This window comes from Mandrillus leucophaeus, unplaced genomic scaffold (genome assembly GCF_000951045.1).
Source record: "Mandrillus leucophaeus isolate KB7577 unplaced genomic scaffold, Mleu.le_1.0 Scaffold421, whole genome shotgun sequence".
Classification (NCBI taxonomy): Eukaryota; Metazoa; Chordata; class Mammalia; order Primates; family Cercopithecidae; genus Mandrillus; species Mandrillus leucophaeus.
Window position 1 is genome coordinate 203,946 of NW_012104488.1, and position 19,081 is coordinate 223,026.

At 37.9% G+C, this 19,081-nt stretch overlaps 1 protein-coding gene across 1 annotated transcript in view; it reads right to left on the reverse strand.

Annotated features, from left to right (window-relative positions):
• Nucleotides 1–1,039: 1,039 nt before the first annotated feature.
• Nucleotides 1,040–19,081, reverse strand: part of FREM2 (FRAS1 related extracellular matrix protein 2) — a 196,682-nt gene continuing 178,640 nt past the window's right edge. The window contains exons 16-24 of the mRNA XM_011992971.1: nucleotides 17,946–18,277; nucleotides 9,548–9,740; nucleotides 7,894–7,998; nucleotides 6,333–6,460; nucleotides 6,100–6,234; nucleotides 5,242–5,368; nucleotides 4,165–4,352; nucleotides 3,509–3,655; nucleotides 1,040–2,161 (exon numbers count right to left, since the gene is read on the reverse strand). Coding sequence (XP_011848361.1) covers nucleotides 1,658–2,161; nucleotides 3,509–3,655; nucleotides 4,165–4,352; nucleotides 5,242–5,368; nucleotides 6,100–6,234; nucleotides 6,333–6,460; nucleotides 7,894–7,998; nucleotides 9,548–9,740; nucleotides 17,946–18,277 — 1,859 coding nt within the window. The 3' untranslated portion in view covers nucleotides 1,040–1,657. The remainder of the gene's footprint in view (nucleotides 2,162–3,508; nucleotides 3,656–4,164; nucleotides 4,353–5,241; nucleotides 5,369–6,099; nucleotides 6,235–6,332; nucleotides 6,461–7,893; nucleotides 7,999–9,547; nucleotides 9,741–17,945; nucleotides 18,278–19,081) is intronic.

Below are 19,081 nucleotides of genomic sequence, written 5' to 3' on the forward strand. Positions count from 1 at the left end.
TCAAGAAATGGTTGATACTTACTGACACCAAATTAAGATGTGCACATCTGATCTGAGAAGTTTGCCTTTTAAAAATCTGCAGTGACCAAGATGTCCAATGTGGCCAGCTTATGGCTAGAAGTGAAAGGGGATTCTAACCAGCAATTGAAGGATAATCTGTAGGCATTATTCTTTTTTCCTGACCTTACTTTTCTTTGAAACATGTTTACTAGCTCTTGGAAAGCTGAAGTTTTCCTTTTCTAAGCAAAATGTCTGCCATTTGGTAACAAACACATTGATGCAGAAAGGCAATGAGAGGCTTGCCAAGGAAGCTCACTCAAGTTCCTTGGCTTTGTGAGGTGAATGGTAAGCACTGTTACAAATGATATTTTTAAACATTCAGAGGGACTACATTGTACCAGTTCACTGAACTGGGGATGCCAGAGTCATGTCTTCTTGAATCAAAGAAAAATATGATCAATGATTCTGGCCACCTCCAAGACCACTTCTGGAATGACAGTTGCAGAGAGTCCCATCATTTGGACCAGACGCTGAAGAGAAAGTTAATTAAATGTCCTATAGTCAATTTAAGTTCTAAATGTTATTGTGTGATTATGCTACTCTGAGGGATAACCTCATCTGTCATCTGTCAAAATGTTCTTTTCTTCTATAAAGAATGCATAAGAGGCACTCTGACTATACACATTATATTAATCCATACCACTTTCTCCCTTCAATATTTGTAATCATGTTTCTCATGATCATTTATGGGTTCAACACTGCAAACATCTAGGTTCAGTTCTTAGAGAACATTGTCTTGTAGTGACTCTAATGCTATGGCATTTATTCATCGACAAAATGTCACCAACCTTCTAATTTCCCACAAATGTTGAGCACCAATAAGGTATATTACCATGCAAGAGCTCTGCCATTACTCACTATATGCCCAAACAGAGCAGTATCTCTTAAAAATCTCTTCCAGAATTAACATATTCTTTGGTTTAACTTAAAATTAAATACGCAAACAAAACAAGGAGAGTCTGATGAGAATGAGAAGCAATTCAAATTCAAGTGAGTGAACTTCCTTCCCTCGATCTTTCCTTCCACTGTCTCCCAAGTAGTGGATCAGCTGATGTGTGGGTTGAGCCACCCCTGGTCACAAAGCTACGCTGTCTTCACCTATTTGAAAACTTGTCATAATAAACAGTGTGTTCACCAGTTTTCCAGACTAGCAAGGAAAACCTTTCTAGTAATAATCTGTTATACAATGAATAAACAATGTGATAATTGCACCTTCAATATTCACACTGAAATAGCAACAGTAGACTCCTCTTATACTTGTAAGAGAGTCTGTTAGCACCTTTTAATACATTTATCTCCACTGCATAGAGAATATGTCTAAAATGAGGAGTACATTCCTCACCATCTATCCATGGCTCTGTGTACATGTGAGTACATTGTTGCTGCCTTCGGGGCAAGAGGAAAGATGTCTTAATTTGTCCTTTGATGCATAAAAGAGTATGGAGAATTCAAATCAAAGTACATTAGTACAGTCATATTCTCTGAGCAGCTTCATCACAGACATCCTCCATCCTCTATGGTTTACCAGAAGTAGTTAGGGTTCCATTGTGATCTTTTCCGACGCACTTAAGGAAAAGGTGAATTCTACCTGCGGTCATCAAACTTCTGAGCTGTCATTGTGATGGCTCTGTGGGGGCACCATGGGCTCGCTGCTGCTGGAGCCCTTCGGGGCCTCCTTCCCCCTGAAACTTTCCTTGCCCCTGCACATCAGCACTGCAATGGCAGTGAGGCAGATGGTGAGTAACCCTACCACGGCGCCTCCCACCACAGTGACCAGGCTGACTGCAGAGCTGGGGCTGTCGAGCTCCCGGGGGAGGATGCCATCCGGAGGTACTCTCCCCTGGGGGATCTGCTTCTTGGTGCGGTCCAGGGCAATGTGCTGGATGTTTGTTCCCCGATTGTTTTCAGCACCAATCTCCCACGCCAGTGAGGGTGTGCTCCTGATCTCTCTCTTCTTCCGGCTGTTGGTGGTGGCTTGGGGCTTTCCTTGACTCACCAGAGAATGGTACTCCACGCTTCTTTTGCCAATACCTCGATTGGCATTGTCTTTTGATCTCACTGTATAGATCGTATGTATATACCATTCTCGGCCCAGAGCGACCTAGAAAGCACAACTCTATTTGTTAGGAGATACTAGATACCATATCAACCTAATTCACCACTCTTCGCAAGAGAAATTAATGGCAGAGATATTAATAAATGATGATTTATTTTAGTCTGCAGAATTAACTTACTTAATAATTTTGAACGAGTACTAGGTGCAATGCTCTGTGCAAAGCACTGTATGATACATTCCATGCAACTCTTAAGGGAGTGAATATTTGGTACTTGTTGTCATAGAATGGGAGAGTTCTAAAGACCTATTAATAGGTTATAGAGTCTAGCGTATTCGTTAAAAAAAATGAGTAAATAAGAATATACAGCAGCTAACTGAGTTGCCCAATGTTACTCAACTAGTTAGTGGCAGAGGCAGGACTATAGCTCAAATCTTCTGAACCTCGGGGTTCTGAACCACGTTCTGAACCACGGGGTTCAAATCTTCTGAACCCCGTGTCTTGCTGCTGATTGCATAAAAGACCATAGGGGAAAAAAAAATCAATTTTCAAGCTTTTCTGGGGCTTTGGAAAAGGATGAATTTCCTGATAAGTCTTTGAAACATGAAGGATTTAGAGAGGTCAGATGCTTTGAGATTTAATAGCAAGAATAAAAATAAAACATATCATACTTCAACTTCTTATTTGAAAAGATTCAGAATAACAAACACGCTTTCTTAAGATTCCTTCCTTAGGTTGAATGAAAATAACACATGTCTCCAGGCCGTCCTGTTGGGTTAATTTTCAGTAAATATCCTAAAGGGTGCACTTGCTCTGACAGAGATTTACAGCGTAAGCACATCTTGAAATTTGTGGCATTTGTCTGCTCAGTGTTGTGGTGGCTGCCTGTGTCCCCATCCACCTTTGATCCCTGAGTCAGGAGTTTGTATCTTGGTTTCTGAAATCCTTGAGAGTGGAGCTGTGCACAATCGCTTTCCTGAGTTCAGCAGTTCGCACAAGATCACTCTAATTAAGACGTGCGTGAAAAGTTAGCAGGAAGGATGTTTTGAACAGATTACTCAACTGTCAGACACAGATTTACATTCTGGGCTAAATAAGACTCTTCATTACACATAGTCTTAAAATAATATTAATACATTAATAAAAGTGATAAAAGCTATGAAAGCCAGATCTATTGCTAACAAAAATAATAAAAGCTGGGTTTATGGAGTACTCACCATATGCCCAGTAAGTGGCTATGTAGTTTCTATGCCATATCTTGTTCAATGTTCCCGTTAACTGTATGCAATATTACCATTACTGCTATTTACATATGAGACATCTGAGGCATATAAATGTTCCGTAACTTGCATGTGGGTACGTAGCCATTACAAATGAGTTTGTTTTTGGCCTACCTGAAAGAGTGGTGTTGAGTCGACTTTAAATCCATCAGATCCAGGCTGATTCACTAAGAGAATGGCTTCGGGGTCATCCACTGCTAGTTTGGCATTAAATAGGACATTTCCAAAACTGGTCGCTTGTGTCTCTGGCTGAGCTTTGTCCTTTAAGCAGTAAGGAAAGTGGTGATTGCTGTAGATAATGCCAGCTTTTGCCAGGACAGCATGTTTCCCTATTTGTTTTGTGCAAGTACAAATTACTATAAAATGTCACCATTTGGTTTACAAAAAATGATCATTTTGTTTGTTTTTCTATTTTTTTTTTTTTAAGAGATGGGAACCTTCTCTGTCACCCAGGCCAGAGTGCAGTAGCATGATCATAGATTGAACTTCCTGACTTAAGCAAGCTTCCCACCTCAGCCTCCCAAGTAACTGGGACTCCAGGCATGTGCCACGATGCCCGGCTTTTAAAAAATTTTTTGTAGAGATGGGGTCTCACTATGTTGTCCAGGCTGGTCTTGAAATCCTGGCTCCAAGTGATCCTTCCATCTTGGCCTCCCAAAGTGCTGAGACTGTAGTATGGCTGCTGTGCCCAGCCTGGTTTTTAAATATAAGACAAGGAGGCTGAACTTTGAAAAATCTGTCTAGCTCATTGTTTGGGTCAAAGCACTTACCACAATTTTAAATCTATATAAGAGTGAAGGAGAGTCGGCTAAGCAGCCATATTCTGCATTAGTTGGACTATACTTGGGAACATAGCCATCAGCTCCAGTGCACAGAAACACCTTCTCAATGCTGCAGTAAAAGGAGTCACCCAGGTTCTGGACAGGATCCACCATGACACGACCGTAAATTATATCACCTGAATTAGAGATGTGGAAATGTTATTTCTGTTATGTGGTCAGGTGTATCAACGTGACACTGTAAACAGGTTATGACAATGAGGACACAGAGATTATTTACTTGCCACTCTCATCTATTATCAAATGTTGAAGGCCTGTTTGTATGAGCTTCAAGATCTGGTGCATTCCCAGGCCTCAGGTAAGACCACTTTGCAGACTAACCACAAGTGACTAAAGATTTGTTGAGTCTCAGATGCTCAGCCAGGAGTGGGAATAATTTCAAAGGTCTGGCCTATAATTTGACATTAATAATACCCCACTGTGGTTCAAGTCCAGTTTACAAAAATAAGTTGATAAGATATATACTGATACAATATGGAATAACACTAAGAAAGAAAGTATCAATAAAAAGTCTAATTAACTTTATTTGTTTCTGAAAGAGAGTTTAATGAAACCCCCTGGTGTTCAGTTATTTATTTCATAACTATTATTGAACCCCTACCAGGCATGCCAGGTGTTTTTGCTAGGTATGTGTGCTAGGTGCTGAATATACACCGTTGAGCAAGGCAGGCACAATCTTCACTTAAGAGGCATTTACAATCTCCTGTAGCTGCAGCATTTAAGTTTATGCAGGTTGAAAAAAACATTCAAGAAAATCATCTAGACTTGTGCCAAAAGTCACTTAGGTAAGACAGCTAGAGATTAGCTTCCTCAGAATAAAAAGATACCCAGTAACATATACCCAATTGCAATGACTTCCCACACCAGCTAGCATGAGTAAAGACTCAGTTACATTCTCAAAACCATGAAAGAAGCTATCATTTCCCCCCTCAAACACAATCCCCAAAAAGCAAAGTGCAAAAGATATACATGACAAATAGAGTATCCCTTTCATCTGTAAAGTGATACCTTCTGCAAAAGCAACATCACTCTCTTGCCCGAATCCCATGGATCCATCAGACAACCAGAGGCTCTTCTTAGAGAGCAGGTACATTTGGGTGTTCAAGCTAAACTCAGCAGCCACTGGATCACTGACCTAAAACCAAAGGCAAAAGTCCTTTCATGCATGGGTGGTTCTGATGGTGCGCTAACATACTGTTCACAGATTACACACATTCACTGTACACTGACTGTAGAACACGAAGCACTGCACTGCAATTTTCACAAGCCACCTTAAAGAGCTGTAACATTGCTTTTTGTCCTTGAGACGGCGAAACTGGTGGGGTCAAGTCATTTTTCGAATGGGACTAAATAGCATTGCTTGAGCTCATTTCCACTGGTTTATTGGGTATATAAAGGAATTGTAAATATCATTGTCAGTAGAAGGTCAATAGTATAAATTCTTGAAAAGAAGATGCCATCACATTTCTTATAGTACATAATGGCAATGAGGTACTTTGAGGTGGTTTGAGCTACAGGATTTCATTCTCTTTAGAAAAGAACAAGAAAAGAAAGGCAGAAGTGTGGGGGAAATTCTCAAATCTCCAAGACAGCAAACTTCAGGAAGAGACAAGATAAGATCAGATAAGAAAAAAATAACCATTGCATACATTTAAACTCTGAATTTTACATCCTGTGCTAACAACAGATAAAGAGCAAATCTTTCCTCATTCTTTTATCCCTTGCTTCCTTAACTGTCTGATTTCTTTTCTTTTCAGCATGCAAGAATTAAAGTTATTCATGTGTGGATACTTCTTTTTTTAACTATTAAATGAAAAACAAAGTGGGATTCTGCAAGTCATGAGATGATAATTCTATAAGCCACACCTGTTGGAATCGGATGTCAAGGTCAAAGGTGACAGGCTCTCTGGGGTTGCAGGTGACTGGCAGGCGGTATTCCTGATGTGATGGGGCGGTGCATGGCACCAGCTTCACAGTATAGGTGCCTGAGTAGTCACGTACCTTTGAGGAGAAGACATTGATATATTATATTTAAAAATCCGAGGTGTAATCAGACAGCAGCAGCAGAAGAAAATCAATGAAGAGTCTTAGTCACTTACGGCAAAGTCAGAGACAAAGCTCCACTGCTGTACTGGCTGGTTATACGTTGGTTCACTCCTTATGAGGTGGAGGGAAAATGTCAGGCCTGGATGATCAGCTGACATGATCACTGAGTTTGTAAAGGATGCTAGGAAAGTGCCAGTAATGACAATAATGACATAGTGGTTCAATGAAGAGAGCATAACAGTTTAGAGTTTTCAAAATACACTATCATACATTATTTGCTTCTGTTCTTATAAGAAGGCTGCAAAGCAGTCGTGGTTGGTATAATTATCCTCCTCTGGCAGATGAAGAAACTGGGCTGTGAGTGACTATGTGACTTTCCAAAAATCACACAGCTAGGATGGGACTTTCTGGTTCCCACTTCAGTGCTGTTTCTGCTCTATGGTTCTGTCAAAAGATAATTGCACAGAAACGCTCAGATTGTTCACAGCTACTTTCTGGGGAGTCAGAGCAGCACAATAAAGGGTGATGTGAAAGCATTTATTGTGCACCGAAGCTATGAGCTGAACTTAAAATAGTCTGTTAGTATCCACACAGCTGGGCAAACCCAATTTATGAATGGAGTCTAATTTTACTTAGATTGCCTGCCATCACGGCTACACAAAGATCCAGTTTATTAGAAAGGTAGGCACGTAGAAGAAAACTGTATAGACCAGAAAATCCTCATTTTCCAGAACTGTCAAATACAATAAAGCAAAATGATTTTTTTGGATTATTTCTTTCTTGTAGCTCAGTTTCATAAAAATACAAAGAAGCCTCTTTCTCTTCCTAATTTTTTAGCTCTATTCTCTTTTGTTAGAGTTCAAGCCCAGAAAAAGAAAGGATATAAAGATGTTAAGTGAACTATTTTCCCTTTCCCAATCTAACATAAGCTGGCAGAAAAATAGCTTATTTTTTATTTGACTCTCCATATTACTAACGTGGAGACAGTCAAATAAAAAATAAGCTCTTTCTAGTGAAATGTCCCTTATTAAAAAAAAAAAACAAATGAAGTTAGACGTGGCATTTTACCGACTGCTGCTTTATCTGCCTTATTGATATTCAAAGCACGGTGCATCACAGTTAGTAAAATTGCATAGCCAATACTTATTAAACATAATTAACATGTCCAAAACGTAAATATGAAAGTGAAGTACCTCTTCTGACCCTATTAAAAGGGTTTCTCACAGTACCTAGGAAAAAGCTGTGAAAAGAGAACTGCCTGCTGAATGAATCATCTGCAATTCAATTTGCACAATGGAAGCAAAGCAGAGAAAGAAATCATTATTCGTATGCTCTTTAAGGAAAACTTTACTTAAAATGAACTCAATAGGGTTTCCTTTTAATTTTACTCTTATTATTTTGCATTTTCTCTGAGAGTCTGCATAATGATAATTTTGTGGATTATGAGATGAAGCTGAACAATTATCAAGCCCTCATGGGGACAATCGAACATGTACAATTCATTTGAGATGAAGGGCTTCAGTGGTAACAGGGAAGCACGCTGAAATGTGTGAAGATGGAAAGTCTACCTCATTTTTGCGTGATGAGTGGTTGTTAAAAGATAACGGGGCTTACCAGGATGTGACAGCACAAATAAGCCATGGAACTGAGCCTCTGTCTTGAAGTGCACAGCCAAGCGCCCCTCATCACCGATGCGCATGCTGGTTGGATAGAGAGAGCCTATAATGGAGAGAGTACCAAGAATGACAATATATGTAGCCAGAGACCTCTTATATACAGATTCCTTCCAAAAAGTAATTCACGTTTGACTTGTCTTTAAGCATTCTGGGCAAAGCGTATTATCAGAAGAATTCTGAATAATGGAGGCAGAAGTATCTTCATTTTCTTTTCTAAGCAGAAAAGGGAGCCAAAATGAATTGTTAAGTAACGTGAGTGAAGTCACTATGAAATACACAGATTAATTAAAATAGATCAAGTTTTTTTTTTAAATCTGAATTTACAAAAATGAAGCTGTAAATTGAGAGGCATTACAGAATTGTCAAAATGATGGAGATTCGGACATGTAAATAGAAATAGGTTTGAGTTATCCAGAATTATTCCTAACTTAATAGACTTAAAGAAAGCTCTGAAGCTTTCCCAAGAAACTTAGCAGTTTGATAAAATTTGGCTCCAGAAATCAGAAGCAAACAAGAGATCCTATGTGGAGGCTGGGAACCACAGAAAAATCCTCATTAAGATTAACTTAAATATACAGCTTCTAAAACAAGACATGGACTTAAAACATTTGAAATAATTTGGAATCATAACTCAGGGTGATCATATTACCTGTCACATAGCTCTAAAACAGAAACTATTCAAAATGAAACAGGGAGAAAAAAAGACAACAACAAAATGAACAGAGCATAAATAGGTTTTAATCCGCTTAAGAGAGTAGATTTACATTTGAGGTGTACGATTAACTCTGTTTTCCTGCTGGCTGATAAAATGTAGTACTGGCATGACACTGCGGAGGTTTGTGGAATCAGAACAGTAATATATGTCTGAAAAACAAAAAGCATGCATCCTACTAATGGATTTATTAGATTGATGCTTGTGGACTTTGAACTATGAGCCCAACATGGAGATTGAAACCAAGTTTTGCAAATGCTTGCAAACTCGAGCTAGTGGCATTCACAGAGTTTGCAGATGTTCGGCTAAAGTATCCCAGAGTAATCGAATTTTAAATCAGAAGGAGGTATTAGAAGTTTTGTCTATCATTCAGAAAAAATTAAGTCTCAGAAAGATTAAGCAATATGCTTGAGATCTCACAGCTAGTTAGTTGTAGAGTCATGACTAGAATCCAGGCCACAATTTGTATTTAATTTAAATGCACCTTTTTTTTTCTGAAATAAAAATGTGTAACTTTTTCCCTTGGTCATTTCTTGTTTTCGTCGGAGCTTCCTCTATCCATTTTCTAGAATCCAGAAAAATATATATGTTGTGTTATGTAACACATAAATAATTAATCACCTAAAATAGATCGCAAGGACAAAATATGCATGAAATATACAAAGTTATATTTAATAATTCCATATTACACACAATTTAAAGCCCTAATATGATTTAAAGTTTTTTTGATGAAAAAGGTGAAATTATCTTATTATAGAATAGAAAAAGAAAATCTATTGAAAGTTGTTTGTACTACTTTTAGCAATGGCAAAAAAAAATCCTCTTAAATAATTTATATAGGTTACAAAACTATAGAGTGTTCCAAGTCTTCGGAACTCACCTTGAAGTTCAGCCTCTGGGGGGCTGCCAATTCCATCATTCCACAAGATGGCAGTGTCGTACACAAAAGTTAGACGAAGCTCTGACTTCAAGTCAAAATGCTGCCAGCCTCCTACCCCCACGGGGGAATGGAACACGTAGGAAACATACAGAGGGACTCGAAGGGTCACATAGGACTGCACTAGGTTTAGGACCTAAAACAATAAAATTACATCTATCAACACAACTCAGTGTTAACTAAATGAGCCTAATTTTGTACAAGCCATTTTCTCCTTTCGCTTAACTGAAGATTTTGAGTAATCACTGAGAAGAGGAAATGACAGCATTTTATAACACGGGTTTCCCCTCACTTAATTTTGGATTGATTAAATAGTTGTTACTAACTACCTTCATTGGCAACAAAGGATATGTACCAGAAATCCTCAAGACAGTGCATTATTTTGAGCATACTATACTTACAAAATCCTCTTCACTTTAGAGCAGTTTTATGAAGATAGTTTACATACCATATAATTCACCTATTTAAAGTAAACAATTCAATGGTTCTTAGTATATTCAAGGAGTTGTGCAACCAACACAATCAATTTTAGGAGATTTTCATCGCCTCCAAAAGGAAGCCTGTACTTATTGGCAGTCACCTCCTAATCCCTCCTCCCCGCCAGTCCCTGGCAACCACTAGGTCTTTATGTATTTGTCTATCCTGGACATTTCAGATAAACAGAATCATACAAAATGTGGTCTTTTGTGATAGATTTCTTTCATTTAGCATAATGTTTTCAAGGTGCATCCATGTTGGAGCACGTTTCAATACTTCATTCCCCTGTTACTGAATTGCATCCCATTGCATGCACGTATTACATTTCATTTATCTATTTATCACTTCATGGCCATTTGGGTTGTTTCCAGTTTTTGGCTATTATAAAAAATGCTGCTATGAGCTACTTTTTTATTAAGGGACTATGAAACATAGATCTGGAAGCAAATATATTTACTAATGATGTATAACATTTATAATATCTCAAGAGTAATTAGTTGAAATGAAGTGTCTTGCCTTGAATTTTATGTTTTCCTGTTTCTGTTTCTGGTATTTAGTAGATGGGTTGGGAATAGTGGAGGATAAACTAATATTTATTTATTGAGTACTTACCATATTTCAGAAACTGTACTAGTTTCTCAATAAACACTATTTAATATTTTCACTCTCCACCATAATTATATTTACATGTGTGGATGGATAGTTGGATGGTCAGTGGATGACAGACAGAAAGAGAAGAAGATAAAATTAAGACTCAAAGGAAAAAGGCAAACGTCCCACAGTATTCTCGAAGCCTCCTGAATGGCTCGGACAAGATCAGAACTCAGCTTCTGGCCCATGTTTCCTAGTCTGTCATACTTCATCGTATTCCTAACAAAGATGAAGGCAGTCCTAAGGTCATCTAACAAAGGTTATCATATTTAATTCTCAAAATAGCTCTGCACGATAGTAGGACAAATACAACCAGCCTCTTCTACACAAGAGGAAAGGACTTAGGTCAGATCACACTCCATAGAAGTTTCAGTCAGGCTGTCTGATAATGGTCTAGTTCTTCCACACTGAGCTCACAACAAGAATCACAGGCGTAAGTTAGCAAATAATGTAAACCATGAGAACTATAATTTAGAACATTCTTATGAAGTTAAAAGTAAACTGCTCATGTCACAAAAATGATGACCTGAATCCCTAATAAAAATACATAGAAAAGAACCATCAACCAAACAAGTGATTTTATTTTTAACTGTATAGTATAGTAGCTAGCATTTCCTACTACCTGCTAGCCTGGCCAGCAGGAGAGGTGCTTTGCATTAAAAGTCCTCTGAGACAGTAGTTTCTATGGGCCGCTGTTATTACTTCATTGAGCCATTGATTGTGAAGTGCAGTGAAATGGACAGTGATTAAGTCAATCCATATGCCACTAGTCCTTAAGATTAATATTTTACCTTGCAATTTTAATAAACCATGATTTTAAAAAATAATTAGGCTTTAGGCATAGATTCCCAATTAAACTTTATAGGTGCTAAGAAGAATCTTTTCCAATATTATATTCTATCCATCAAATGTTACTGAGTATGCTATTTTGGAAGGAATTAGTAATATTCACTTCCTATGAATAAGTTACTTGGAGTACAGCTCCCCAACTAATTCTTGTTTGATTTTATTTGGTGTTGTGGTAAACTAGAGTTTGATCATTTTTGGACACAGAATCAGCCTTCCATTGCATTTTCTTCGTACCCAAGGCTAGGTCTTCTTTCTGTCTACTTAGAATCTCTACCTAGAGGAACTGGAGCCTAAATGAAGCTACCTTGACCATCTAGATCACCTACCTTCTTTAAAAGTGAAGAGTGCAAGGCAATCATTCTAACTTTTAGATGTCAACTTAAAAAGCACTTAATTTTTCTTTCAGCCTATATCACAGGACTTTTCAAGGTATTTGTTTATACTGAAAGAAATATCTGTCAAATCTTAATGAAACTGAGACACGACGAGTGATTTCATATGTCCTTACTGCTGTTTGAAGTTTCCTCATCAAAAGCAAGCAATACTTTAAATTCCATATTTAAAAGGAAAGTGTAAAATGCAAATAGCATGGAAAAAGTAACACACTGTCAAATTCATTCTACTACACACTAGGGTAAGTATATATCTTGCAAAATAATTTAGAGTGGCTTACATGTAAAAGAAAATCAGTGTACAAAGTATAAAACAGTGGGATGGAAAAATGACCTCTAAAGTATATTCCAGCCTCAAAGTTTCATATTCCTAAATCAAATACACAGTAAAAAAGAGGCATAATTATTCCTCAAAGCAACTAAGGAAAAAAATGTGTTTACTTTTCCAAAATTATGCTATGTCTTCTCATAAGTACATTATAATTTCATGTTTTAAGTGAAAACTATGATAGGGGTTGCGTTTCTGTAGTTTATTCACGCACACTGAACAATGTTATCAGTCACTGTTTACCTTACAAATGGGAGAGTTAAGATTCTAAGTTGCAAAACAGCGAGCCAGGACAATAAAAGGTCAAATGATCTGCAGTTTTCAATTATTTTAAAAAATTGGTTTCAAGAGAAAAGCTACCAAACTATTCGATAGTTCTAAGAACTTAATTTACCTTTAATAACCATTTTGCCTCTAAAGTGTTTTTTATTGTGTAAACAAACAACTTTAAATTTTGTTTACAAAATATGTGTCACACATAAAGGTAGAGTGGAATCATTTATTTAATTCATCTCTATTTTGCTTTTCTTGCTATTTATCTGTGTTTATATTTTAGAAACTAATAAAATGATTTTAGAGTCAACTATCATTAGAGAAATTCCAAATTTGTTTTTCTTGGCAAGTGAAATTCTTCACTTTTATGAGTGATGATCTGACTACTTTGTTGCTCTGTAAGCTTCTTGTCTGGTGTCCTCATGAGTACTTGGTATATTCCCTGGCACAGAGTAGGTGTTCACTGAATATTTCTTTAATGAATGAACATACAAATAAATGAGATGGCAAAATCAGATGTAGTTTTAATAACAGCTGAAGCTAGATGTAGTGTAGCTGCATAAAAGTTAATCACACTTCATTGCTGTTAACAGATAACTATCCTGTTAACCAATAAGGTAAATAATCTGAATTGGGAGGTTGGAGAAGGCAGAAAACCCTTACAGAGTGTGTTAGATTTTCATTTACAAAGAAAAATGCAGGAACTTGACAACATTTTATGGTAGTAGCTTTAGCTACTGAGAACACATTTAAAAAATCAATTATCTATCATGTTGTTCCTAGCAAAAGCAATTATCAGTTGATAAAATGTGTTTGTGCAGTGATTACTTTGAGCTAAGATGCCAAATTTGGGAAGGACTAGAGGAGGGCAAGCAATGTCTGCTAGGCGCTTGGCCTGGGCTCTGTGGGATTGTTGAGGACAAACAGACCTGGGTCAGCACCAGTTTGCTGTGGGGGCTGTTTACTGAGGTGGTCAATAAAACCATGAAGCCTCTCTGAAGCACATGGAGTCTGTGCTGATGGTTTGCTTTTTATTTTTCTCCATTTTTCCACCCTTAACGCTGAAATGCAAAAGTCTGGAAGGCCCTCATGACATTCTAAAACAGAGTGTAAAGTAGAATTTACCAAGCATTTACTTTGCTTTCCTTCAGGTGCCATCTCATGAAATATGCTTGCATTCAGCACTGATCTGCCTGTATTCAGATGAAGCTGTAGACCACTGTTGTTAGGACATGGATTTGCACCGTTTTACAAACAGTGGGTGTGGATGTAATCTGGCGTGTATTTTCATGAATGCTGTCAGGCGGCATATTTGTACCAAGAACAAAGGAAAAAGTTCATCTGGGTTTCTTGCCATTGAATCTGTGACCATATCCATTCCTCACATTCACTCACATTCAATTTAATGCCCAGATAAGCATTATGATGTGTTTAATAGTGTAAGTTTACAAGCTACATGAACCTGGGCTGGTTATTTGAATTCTCTTTGCTTCAGCTTCCTAATCTGTAAACAAACAACAACAACAACAACAAAACAAAGAAAAAAGGCAAAAATAGTACTTATCTCAAAGGGTTGTTCTGAGGCTAGAATGAGTTGAAATATACAAAGTATTTAGAAGAATGGCAGGCACGTAGTAAACGATAAATAAATGTAAGCTATTACAATTATCATTGTCGTTGCTGTTATTGTTAGTACTATTATTAGATATTTTGTTCTCCTCATTATAAGCCAAAGCTAATGGAGGAAAATTAGGGCAATATCTCAGAGGGTTGAATTTCTTCTACTTTAATTTTTATTTCCTTCTCCCTCACCTATGTGTAAATCATATATGTGTGTATGTTGAGGTGAGGGTGTAGGAGAATATCAACAGCAAGGGGAAAAGTAGAAGCTTAACCTCAAGGAAGAAGGTAGAAGAAAATGGGATGGCCATCTGTGATGGTTAATTTTTGGTTTCAGCTTTACCAGATTAAGGGATACTCAGAGAGTGGGTAAAGCATTATTTCTGGGTGTCTCCAAGAGAGTGTTTTCAGAAAAGATTGGCATTTGAATCTGTGGACTGAATAAGGAAGACCCATCCTCACTCAGTGTGGGTGGGCACCACCAAATTGGCTGAGGCCTAGACAGACAAAAAAGGAAAAGAAAAGGACAAAAACAGTACTTATCTCAAAGTATTGCTGTGAATTCTCTCTCTCTCCTGGAGCTGGGACACTCTTCTTTTCCTTCTCTTGCATATCAGAACTCCAAGTTCTCTGTTGTTTAGACTTGGGGACTTTACCTGGGTTCTTAGGCCTTTGGCATCTTGGAGTGGGCCACGCCACTGGCTTCCCTGGTTCTCCATCTTGCAGATGGCCTGCCATGGAACTGTTCAGTCTCTACGATCTCTAGAGCTAATTCTCACAAGGAACCCCTTCTCATCTACCTATTCTGTCTCTGGGGAGAACCCTGACTAACACAATATCTCAAGCTTCACTCCAAGAGAGTAAGCAACATGTTTTATTAAATTATATTACCATTTAATTTACAATAAGGATTTTAGAATTTTATAACAAGATCCTAAAATCGCAATGACTTACTCTGAATCTGGTCATCACTCTGATATTGATCATCACGGTTACGCTATTAAATTTATATTTAACAATGCAAAAGCAGCAGAAGTCTTTCAGAAGGAACTCATACAAGTTAGCCATCTTCCTTAAGAAAGCAGCGCAAACTATTAAGCACTGAATTATGTTGTAATTCTTATATTGTACTCTCTCCTAATATTATGGAACGTAAGCTTTTCTAACAGGCAAAACTTAACTGAAAACCTACAATTGCTGATTTTCACCTAATGGAGTAGAATCGTTGTCAGCTCCAATAGAGAAGCAGAGTAATGACTTTTCTAGCTGGCAGAAGTCACAGGAAGAAAAAAAATACTGAACACAAATAATTTGATACAGGAACTGGAATTTTAAAAACTTAGCAAAGTATAGTCACTTTAGCTAATCTAAATTTTATAGTAAGATTTGATTTGAAGAATGAACACAGTAGAGGGCATGCTTTGCATTCAAAATAAAACAGCCTTGCTACATTAAAAAAGTGGACAGATACCATAGGATAAAGCTTAGGCAGGCAAATGCAGGGTTTTTGTTATTGATAGAAAAGGCTACCTGGGTAACATGTACAAAAGATGGAGAAGTGCTGCCACTTTGTGGAGAAGATAGAAAACATTGTTAAGGGTAAAAACAGACTATGAACTAGATGAGATCAACAGAGAAGCTCAATAGCATGAAGTGATTTTTTTTTAAATTTTTTAAAAAATTTTTTGAGATGAAGTTTCACTCTTGTTGCCCAGGCTGGAGTGCAATAGCGCGATCTCGGCTCACCACAACCTCTGCCTCCCGGTTCAAGCTATTCTCTTTCCTCAGCCTTCTGAACAGCTGGGATTACAGGCATGTGCCACCACGCCCAGCTAATGTTTTTTTTTTTTTTTTTTTTTTTCTTATTTTTTGTTGACAGAGTCTCGTTCTGTAGCCTAGGCTGGAATGCAATGGTGCAATCTCGGCTCACTGCAACCTCCACCTCTCGGGTTCAAGTGATTCTCCTGCCTCAGCCTCCTGAGTAGCTGGGGTTACAGGTGCCTGCCACCACACCCGGCTAATTTTTGTGTTTTTTTTTAGTAGAGACGGGGTTTCTCCATGTTGGTCAGGCTGCTCTCGAACACCTGACCTCAGGTGATCCGCCGGCCTCGGCCTCCCAAAGTGCTGTGATTACACGCGTGAGCCACCGCGCCTGGTGTATGAAGTGATTTTAAAAGGAATGAGAACTATAATGTGATCCTATTTCTATATCCAATTTTGTTTATGCCAATAGATGCTGTGATGTAAGCAAGAATCTGAGAGAAAAACAACCAGAAAGGGAATAGAAATAATTTAGTAAAGGATTGGAAGCAGCTTTGAAAGGAAGACCTGAAGGAGCTAGAGATACCTGATCTATAAAGAAAAAGGCTAAGGTAGATTTGTTATCATGAGCCTTTATTTTTCTTATGTGGATTGAATCTTTATTTTTTCATGTTTCTTTCAGGTGGCAAAAACAGGTTAGGAAAGAGGAATCTACAGAATAAATACTTATAAGTGTTTAAGTAACTTGCTCAAAGACATATAACTAGAAAATATCAGAGCCAAATATTGGTCAGCATTTGCTTGATTCTAATATCCAGATTCCACCATCTTATACTGCCTCTCTATTGCTATTTCTATTGGCATTTTTAGCAATCCCTGCAAGTTACTAAATATTGCTACTTTTTGACAAGCTGGCCATGGTCATGTCTCACCACCTCTGAGTCCAACTCAACATCAACACCAGCTGAGCTTGTCGAGGTCCACAGCTTTACTCTGGGATTACCTCATACTAGTTATCTAGTTTTTCCTTGCTACTGGTTGTTGTAAATTTCAACACCTTATAAATATAGCACAAAAAATGCAGCGTCACTTTAGCTCAATCTGGAAGGGCATTATATAGTCTGTATACCATTCAACACTTCAATGCATAAACCTACTTATGTAACTCCTTGTTTAGTTCAGGCAAGTTACAGCATTGCTTTTAGTTCAAACACTCAAAACAATTTTAAATCATGCCCTACATATTTTAGGTTCTCTGTTGTAACCCTGAAGAAGATCTTGCTTCCTAATGACTTTGTTGCTGATGATGGGGTAGGGGTGAGGATTGTGTGTGTGTACGTGTATTTTATGTGTGAATGTCTGTGTAGTATGAAGAAGAATCAGTAACTGTAGAGTGAAAATAAAAACAAGCTTTTAATAAAAACACTTTCGACTATGTTAATAATAGATAAATGAATCAAGAAGCGAGAAAGAGGAGAAAAACAGAAAGAAAAGAAAGGAGAGTGAAAAAGGAGGCTAGAAGAAGAGAAAATTTTATAAAAGCAAGAGAAGAAGAAAGTTAGAAAAGAGGGAGAAAAATTAGACTGACTTCCAGGATTTCCAAAACCTCACTTTAGGTGGCTCATGATACAACATCACAGGCATCTACACATAAACACAAAAAACAGATAGTGTATCCTTTGAAGAGAAGTCAGTATTTGGATTTTTATAACATCAGAGTAGATTTTGAGCTTAAGGCAATAATTATACAGCATCCTTTTGACATAGATATAACATCTCTAACCCATTGTCAAAAACGACATATATTCTGGTCCATTGTTCAGAAATAGACATGGATTTTAACACCATGTCAGTTGGCGGTCCCCTGTTGTCAGTAATGACCTGCACCACCAAGATGGAAAACTGGAGTTGGGACTTAGTACAAATCTATGTGACAAAACAAACCAATTGGTTTGTCCAGTGACCAAACTCAAGTGTTATAAATCTGTACCTGTCCATCCGTTCCAATGGTGCCACCACAGTCAGCAAGGAGTTCTGACATGTCATAGTAGCTAACGAACTCCCATAAACAGGCCTCTAGGTTCAGGTTCCGGTAGAAACGTAAGGTATTGGAACCTCTGATAGACAAGCTGTACTGGTAAGGATATGTCTCTCCAATTATTTCCGGATTTTTGGTAGCATCAGTCAAGAAACCATAATGAGTCTTCACTTCAGTATAATCCAGGAGGTTGGAGCACTTGTGGTTTCCAACTCTTGTGCCGTCAGGGCTGAGGGTGAGCTCAAAGTTGGAAAGCTCTCTAGTGGAGATCACAGGGAGCATGCCTATGGTAAATCGAAATCACTGTTAACATTCTTTCAGGTAGCCAAGAATTTTGAACACTTTAAAACTTCTTTATCTCTTGAGAAAACAACTGTCATAAAATACCATCCAGCAGTGATGACCAAAGTGGTGTCTAGGCCCAGCGATGTGGCTCACGCCTGTAATCCCAGCACTTTGGGAGGTCGAGGTAGATGGATCACCTGAGGTCAGGAGTTCAAGACCAGCCTGGCCAACATGATGAAACCCTGTCTCTACCAAAATTACAATAGCTGGGTGTGGTGGCGGGTGCCTGTAATCCCAGCTACTTGGGAGGCCGAGGCAGGAGAATTGCTTGAACCTGGAAGGCGGAGGTTGCAGTGAGCTGAGATCGTACCACTGAACTCCAGCCTGGACAGCAAGAGTGAAACTCCATCTCAAAAAAAACCCCACAAAAAACAAAAAAATAAAAAAAGTGGTATACTAAGAACCCTGGGGTTCCCCAGGAAAAATTTCAAGAGATCCACGACTTAAAAGCTATTTTCATAATGATACTAAGTTATTATGCGACTTTGCCACTCATATTCTCTCACAAGTGCGGTTTTTCGGAGACTACAAGATACGATAAATTGCAACAGATTGAATGCAGAGGCAGAGAATCCAGTTATCTTCTATTAAGTCAGACATTAATGATACCTTCAAGAATATAAAAGTACCACTCCTTATTTTTTTTATAACACAGTTTTTTTAAAGGATGTATTTCATGTTAATATGTAATGTATTTCTTTTTGTTATTTTTAAATAAGTGAATAAATATTTAACAATTCCTC